Here is an 8016-nt window from a genome sequence, read left to right on the forward strand (position 1 = left end):
TTTTACTTTGATTTTCCGGTTATATTAATTCATTTGTATTGCTCTCGTTCGAAATCGGCATGTACTAAAACCAGAAACACTGGAACACCGGAACATCGGAACACCCTGGAATACCACGGAACACCGGAACACCCCCGGAACACCGAATTTGACGGTGTAAAAAATAAAATGTAGATGTAATTTGTTTACCCACGTAACACGAAAGAGCTTAGAAGCTAGAAGCAGGCGCTAAATATATAGTTTCTTAATGTTTCTTATCTTATTTCTTTGTGGTATAAATAAATGTTGTTGTTGTTCCGGTGTTCCGGGGTGTTCCGGTCTTCCGGGGTGTTCTGGTGTTTCGGGGTGTTCCAGTGTTCAGGTGTTTCCGTAAATCTGTTCAAAATGTAGTAAGAACATCAGTAACGCACTCAGCTGGGCCTCCCGCGCCATTTTTTTGTTCTTCTCACATTTTGACATCAGCTGTGATCTGTTACTAAACAAACACACGACAACATGGAATCTTTTTCTTTAAAAGCGCATGTCTTGGATTATGGTTTTCAAACGTTTAGAGCGTTGCCGTTGATGAATATGAGCCATGAGGGAACAGACAAGTTTGTTGGATATGGTAACTCTAACATACGTGTCAGTCTTATCTCGTGCCCAGATCCTATCGTGTAACTGAAATGTAGGGCCGTAGACAGTCTGGGTACGGGAATAATGTTCGCCTTCTCTACCCTCAGCCATTCTCGTCTCTTTATGGTTTATTCCTTCTCCTTTGGCGTTTATTTACCCCCGCAATTAAATATCTTAAAGTTTTATTTCAACAAATAAACAACTGATTTTCAACGATACAAAATATCGTCAGGACGAACGAAGCTGCCCTCAAAATAAATTCCAGAGATTTATGACCATGTCCCTCAAAGACTACTTTACATTCGAGTGTGTTGATTCCGAACCACAATGATAAAATGTTTAACTTAGAGGCCAGACATTATTCAACGCCTAGGAATGGGGGAAGGGGGGGGGGGGGAGAGCGAAGGATTCGGGAGGATCGCATGATTTCTAGGAAGAACAGAAGGGGATCAGTCGTGTAAAGAGTATGAAGGGGGGACTATAGAAAACTGACTGCAAATTAACTGCTAATGAGGGGTGATCATTTATTTCACAATTATTACAAGGCCTCAGTGAGGATTAGGTAAATTTTATCGTGACACAAAAAAAAATCCTCCTGCCCCTCCCCCCACTCCTCTTAGCACTAGATAGTGACCAGTCCTTAACAATAATAATTTATGTTTTATGTTACTAGAGATTTATTTTGTAGACAAACACAGCCTTTCTTTTAGTCCCGATGCCTTTACCGTAACAGCTTTTACATCTACGCGATTTTCTAGCGCTGTTAAAATAATCCTCCTCTTTACCGCTCTGGGTCGTTACGCACTGTTTGAAGTTCAGGATACCAAATATTTCCACATGATCTTCGGCATTTTTTCGGCATTCCTCGTAAATGGCCAAAATATCTGGCGACTTCTTCACAATGTCGCCTCTAACTTTATGATAAACTACAGGAAGAAGACGTTCATTCTTCTTTTTCTTGGAGGTTTGCTCAATGAAGCATCCCATTGGTTCTGTTGAATCATCTGGATCTAAACCTGAAGAGCAAATTTTATCAGTCAATGTTATTTGTCCCTTTACTTTGTAACGATTGTAGGCCACACACAGCCTGTTATTTGGCTTAGCCCTTCAAGGGACAGGTTAACGCGCGAAAAAGGGCGGTATGAGGGGCTCTAATTCTGGTCGATACAACAGTTATTAAGGTCATGTATAAAATAGTACGTGAGTGGGGGAATAACCCAAGGGGAAGATGTTTTAACATGGGACTTGTAGGGCAGGAGTGGGGGAGTGGGGGAAGGTTACACCAGCTTACGTGACAAGCGTCTGAATGTAACTCAGAAGCATATCAGGTCATTCTGGATTTCAAATGATATTGTTTTTGTACCAGAGAGAGCGTAGAAAGTAGAAAAATATAAGGACCACTCCATTAATCCCGGAAACTGCACAGTAAGTGCAATGCTAAGGGATATCATGATACTGGAGATAACGGACCTCTTTGGGCACGTCACGAGTTGGAGGGTGACGAGAAAGTTCGATTCGAAAAAGAATCAAGTTTCGAACGGGTGGGTAGATAGAACTCTTTACTTGTAGTCTGACATTTACTTGATTATCGTCATTCGCATGGCTGACCTGCATCACTGTACAGCTCCACTTTACCGCAAGGACGGGACTTTTTTTCTTCGCTCCAAGTGCACATGAGGAAATGGAACCTGAAGAAACGAGCTGTAATTGGAGGAGTGATCACCGCCTTATAGTTTGCATCATACTCCTGAAGATCAAAGTACAGTGTAGTTTAGGTCTGAGGCCGGCAAACACTTAGTGACGAGGCGCTAAGACATATCTGAGACAAACTGCCTCTTAATTTGAATATATCAACAAAGTTGAAATGGTAAATTGGCCACCGTTACAATTATAAAAGCTGAGTTTCGAGCGTTAGCCCTTCATCGGAGGGAATAGGGGAATTATGGGTTGTGTGTGCTTTTAAAGGCAGAAAAAGGAGCTACGTGATTGGTGGGAACATGGCAACGAGAAAAACACGAATGAATTAGTGGCGATGAAAAGCGTTCGTTGAGACCTTTTCATTCCACTAATTTATTCGTGTTTTTCTCGTTGCCATGTTCCCACGTAGCTCTTTTTTCTGCCTTTAAAAGCACACACAACCCACAATTCCCCTATTCGCTCCGACGAAGGGCTAACGCTCGAAACGTCAGCTTTTACTGGTAACGGTGGCCAATTTACCATTTCAACTTTGTTGATATATTCAAATTATTTCGTTACCCCCTCCGACGCAGCCCCAAACAGTTTCTTTAGAAACTATCAACCTTTATTCAAACTGCCTCTTAATTGTGATCTGGGAAGTGCGATCGTGTAGCAGTAAAACCGCCATCTCTTGCGCAGCTACACTATCGCGCTCTCCCCTGAAAAATGAACGCCAGATCGGCGGTTAAATCCTTTTGTGTACGTTGCTTTCACAACAAGTCCAGGCGACGTTTGAATTTGTGCGTCTTGTTTGCGAGGCAAAATTTCTTTGGCAAGGATTAAGATTTTATCCATGTCACATAGAATTAATCGGTTGCTGCGATTTGTTCCTGGGCCTCAGAGGCTTGTCGCTACCGTGTGCTGACCTTGAATACTAGGGACTGGGTTTTAGGTGTGCATGTGTTGGCACATACTATTGATTGTTGGCAAAACTAAGTGTCTTGGTTGTCTAACGAACTAGCCTCGTCTGTCAGCAGATAGCAAATTGAGAAAATACCAGGTTTCCACCAAAAACACGTTTTTGCATACTTATTATATTCAGTTCGTTTTACCAAGGATGAAAAAGATCAAAACTAATCGCGAACGACGAAGAGGTGGGTTGCGTTACATCCCGAAAAAATGATGCGAAGGTTATTGAATAAGTCTATAGGGCTCAATGCTTCTAAGCAATTTCACGGTCTGCCAACGCTATTTCTCGTGCATAACTTCACCAAAAAAAACCCCTTTACCTCCATAAAATAGTAAGTTGTATCCTTTGTAGTCAACGTCTTCCAATTTTTGTTGTCGATGGAATATTCAGCAGAATAAGTCATCAAGTTTTTATCTTGAGCCTCTATTGCACAAACTGATCGCAGGCATCCCAAGTCCACTATAACGTACTCTTTCCCATAATCAGCCTCTAGGGGTGGGCGTTCTTCTGGGCACCAGGGCGCCGAGGGCGTTTCGGGAGTGAAACGCAGATTAGACGCGTCCTTTTTAGATGAGGAGGCAGAAAAACGTGATTTGGGGAGATCTCGAATGAGAGGAATATCACAACCTAGATATTGGAATGAAAAAAACTTTTAAAAAACATTAAGAAAAATTGTGCTTAGTGTACGAAATGCTTTTTATAGGAGCGTTAAATCCAAATCTGAACATGCGATCAGACTCCGTTTGTGCGAAAGTATTTTTATAATACTTTTTATGATCTTCGCACCCTCTTATGTTAATTCTTCGCGCCAAAAACGCTTTCTATGTTGCAATTTGCATGATCTTTTATATTTTCCTGAATTATAGAGTCATGACTACTCCGAAACGTCGGATTTTATCGTTCGTTTTTACAGTTTTATGTCTTAAGAAAAATTGTGTTGTGAGATCGTGAATTGTCATGCATTTGAGAACAATTTTTCAGAATCATTTTCTATAGTCTAAATTATTATCTTAATATAAAAACACCGTTAATTAGAAAAAAAAACAAAACAAAACTAGGCAAATAAAACAAATATAAAGTTGAAAAAAAAGAAAAAAGCAACACGAAAAAGTATAATAAAAAGGAGAAAACTTAAACAAGATTCTCAGGCTTAAGACATCTTGTAAAAGATAATCAATGGTTCGAACTCGGAACTCACCCAAACACGGACATAATGTCACCGTTGATATAAAAAATTCTGCGAGAGGGGCTTTAGTTCGATTGACAATTTATTATAGAACTTATAGTAGAACTTACTGTACAATTTATTGTACAATTTATTGTATGATTCATTGAGATCATGCTAACTTAGGCATTGCAATATTAGACTGAACTGTGTGTGTGTCTTTATTGTTCAAAAGATAAAATTACATATCTTATGTTACATCTAATACAGGAAGTATACTTTCACAAAGCTACATTATACTTAAAAACAATTCTATTAAAAAATGTATTCTTAAAACGGTTTGTGCGAATAGCGGGCATGACAGGGGATTTATTTCTCAAATTATACCTCGTGATCTTGGTCTCAGGGAAGTAGGCTCTAAGAGGATGGCTCAGGATAGTTGAAACCTTGCGACAAATTTTGTGATCTTGCGTTTTAAGTAAGTCAACTATCACTAATTTCTTAGATATGTATTTACGTTTAAAACAACGATCTAAAAACTGCTGGGCTATAGTTAGCTCTGACTCAGAGGCCCCATGCACAGATAGAGCATAAGTGATATTAGGTAGGACAATGGAATTAAATAAAACATCTACTTCTGCTTGGCTACATCCTTCCTTGCGGAGGCATCTGATAACGTATAACCCTTTATTAGCTTTACCTAACTTTTCTTTTAGGTGAGTACTGAATTTGCAGTTCGGCTGAAACGTGAGACCAAGAATTGTTATTGTACTAGTCTGAGGTATGCCAAAAATACTTTTGTAGGCCTCGGCAGTGTGACCTTTTTTATACATAATAAGCTCTTTACATTTAGTAGAATTTGAATTCATTCTATTTTGGCTTGCCCACTGTAAAAACTGATTTATTAAGTCTACAGAGTGATCTTTATAATAATATACCGGAGCAATAATCGTACAGTCATCAGCGTATTTGAAACCAAGTGTCTCGTTACCTAATTTAATTTCCAGATCGTTAAGAAATATATTGAACAAATAAGGTCCTGAAACACTACCCTGGGTTGTGCCCTTGTTAACTGTTTTCCAATTACAGACATGATTCCCGAAAATAACTCTTTGTTTTCTATCTCGCAAAAAACCTAACCACCAGTTTATGATATACGGGTTAAGTGGTAGACTCTTAAGTTTCTCAGCAAGGAGTTGATGGCTCACAGAGTCAAAGGCCTTACTGAGCTGCCTTACTGAACTGCCCTTAACTTGAAAGTCACAAGTTTAAACAACTTACCCGTAGTTAAGGGGAACTGTGATGTTATTAACACCAAGATCAGCCTTAGTTTGCACAGCATAACGATATTTAAACGACCTGCTTTAGACATGAGAAAATAAAGAGATAAATGAACAAGTTCTTCTGATAGTTCCCCGAACAAGTAAGTGTAGGGGTCCAGAAGCAAATCAGTTATAAGAATAGTAATAGTAATCGAAGTTTAATGTCTTAACGTGGGGCATGGTTACCCATATTGCCCGAGCCAGAGGCTCGTGTATGAAACGCAAGACAACAACCCACCCATCCCACCCCAGGGGAGGACATCCATCACACAGTAATCTCGTGTGTGGTAAATTAACGTCTCCTACCCCTAACGCTGCAGGAGACGGGACCTCCATTTATTCGTCCCTATCCGAGAAGACTAGAATATCTAAACCATTTCTTGATGTTATAGAAAGGCGGCATATTCTTCTCAATTATTTTAAGACCTTGATTGGTTGTCCGGCGCCGGGGCTTGAACCCTCGACCTCCCGCACATCAGTCCAGCGCTCTATCCATTGAGCTAACCGGGAGGCGGTTAAGAAATAAAGACTGCTGCTATAGAACAGTTCTAACTTAACTCAAAGCTCTTTATTATCAGCGAATTCTAGGGCGGAATTTCCCGAGCCACGTTTTAGGGTCTTTAAACATATTCAACTGAAGGAGATCCTGACAGATTATATCGTCAATACCTTATCAATAGTTAACAATCAAAGTAAAAAAGTACAAATGGGTTAAATTTTTATAGATACAAGTTTCAGTCTGATGAAAAGATTGAGTAGCATATAAATTGCTACTAAGAAGAAAATGATAAATTTCTCCCCCATGGCGCATGTCAAATTAAAATACCACATGTTCCCCAGAAGCATGAAGAGTTGAAATAAAACCTGGATTCATATCTAATGGGTGCATTTACCTCTCGTAATTTCGGCAAATCTCTGCGCTTTCAAACGTTGTAGCCTGCCAGATCAATGGTTTTGATGCGTTTGCTATGTAAACCTTACATATGAGAGTATACAAAGTGTACCCGTTGTTAAGGCAATGGTTATATCTAAGAAAAAATTGAGATTGGAAATGCACAACGCATTGACACGTTTTAAAAAGAGCTGCTAAATTTATGGTAAATTTTGCAAACCTAATGACATTGTGCACAAAAACGTCAACGGGAAAGGTTTAAATCTCTTTGATGAAACTTCAGTTATGGTCGAAAATCTACGTTACTTATGGTGCGAACAAATTAAAATACACCAAAACATAAAATGTAATTTCAAACCAAAACTGCAAAGATATCTAAGTATTGATAAATGTTGACCACTTTAACAAATTTTGTACAAACTTAAACTAATATTCTGCAAGCAAAAAGTATAATCAACTTCATTCTGTAGGAGGAAGTAAAACTTCAAAAGAGCTCAAATAAATTCTAATTTGTCAGAAAAAAAAAAACAAAGAATTACCACGAGATATTTACCTTACTAATGATTTTTATTTCATTATTCCCTGAACAGTAACACTTGTCAGACCAATGATAGAGCGTTCTAATATTTAGAACCTTTACTCTAAAAATTGAGCAGAGAAGAATAAAAGCAGCTTTGATGAATAAAGATATTGTGATTTTACAAGGAATTTTTACTTTTGTCTGTCTCCCATTCGGCTCTTCTGAAATCAAGCACACACTTGCCAAAGCTGAAATGTACACTTCCCACTTCAAAATTAATTAAAGAACAATATGTGACAAAATGACTCGTTTTGGCAACAGAACGTGATTAGTTGTAATTCCGCAGTTTTAGTGCCAAAAGTACACTTTTGATCACACCCTTGCTTCTCGTTATGTGTTGCCATAGAAAGTGTTTTAGGAGACGTTTTCGCATTACATTTCATTCACCGTTCACCTGCAATCACATTACGCTAGAACCTTTTGCGTGGGGTGTTATCTGGTTTCTGTGACGAAGGTAATGTTAATGTACCATTATTTTTGAAAATATATTTTAATTCTGTTTCATATTATCCATGGTGCTCGAGAAGTTATGGGAACTAGAAACAAACACTAACGTTTTCTCTCATCGTTAAATTGCGAGAAGAAGAGACGAATATCATAATTTGCGCCCGAGCTCATTACAAGCAGTTTACTTCTTTCTACACTCAACCAGTTAAAGGAACAAGTGCACTGTCAGCTACATTAAAAGATAGTTTAATTTCTTAGTCTGGATTTCGAATGAATTAAAGAGAAAACTGCTTCGTCTTGTAGCCCGTTCAGGTTTGACCGCGTGAACCTGCAACTTGGGCGCACACC

The 8016-nt window shown here is 38.8% G+C and overlaps 1 protein-coding gene across 2 annotated transcripts; it reads right to left on the minus strand.

Annotated features, from left to right (window-relative positions):
• Window positions 1-1114: 1114 nt before the first annotated feature.
• LOC111330265 (uncharacterized) lies at window positions 1115-7949 on the minus strand. Of its 2 annotated transcripts, none has more exons than XM_088735254.1 (5): window positions 6643-7949; window positions 5709-5786; window positions 3582-3889; window positions 2224-2362; window positions 1115-1631 (listed from the first exon to the last, which is right to left on the minus strand). In XM_088735254.1, the coding sequence occupies exons 2-5, from the start codon at window positions 5767-5769 to the stop codon at window positions 1285-1287; spliced, it is 855 nt and encodes a 284-aa protein (XP_088591380.1). In that variant the 5' UTR covers window positions 5770-5786; window positions 6643-7949; the 3' UTR covers window positions 1115-1284. The 2 variants fall into 2 exon arrangements, with proteins under 2 accessions (XP_088591380.1, XP_088591379.1); XM_088735253.1 differs by having other exon boundaries at window positions 5709-5789.
• Window positions 7950-8016: the final 67 nt, after the last annotated feature.

This window comes from Stylophora pistillata, chromosome 10 (assembly GCF_964205215.1).
Source record: "Stylophora pistillata chromosome 10, jaStyPist1.2, whole genome shotgun sequence".
NCBI lineage: Eukaryota > Metazoa > Cnidaria > Anthozoa > Scleractinia > Pocilloporidae > Stylophora > Stylophora pistillata.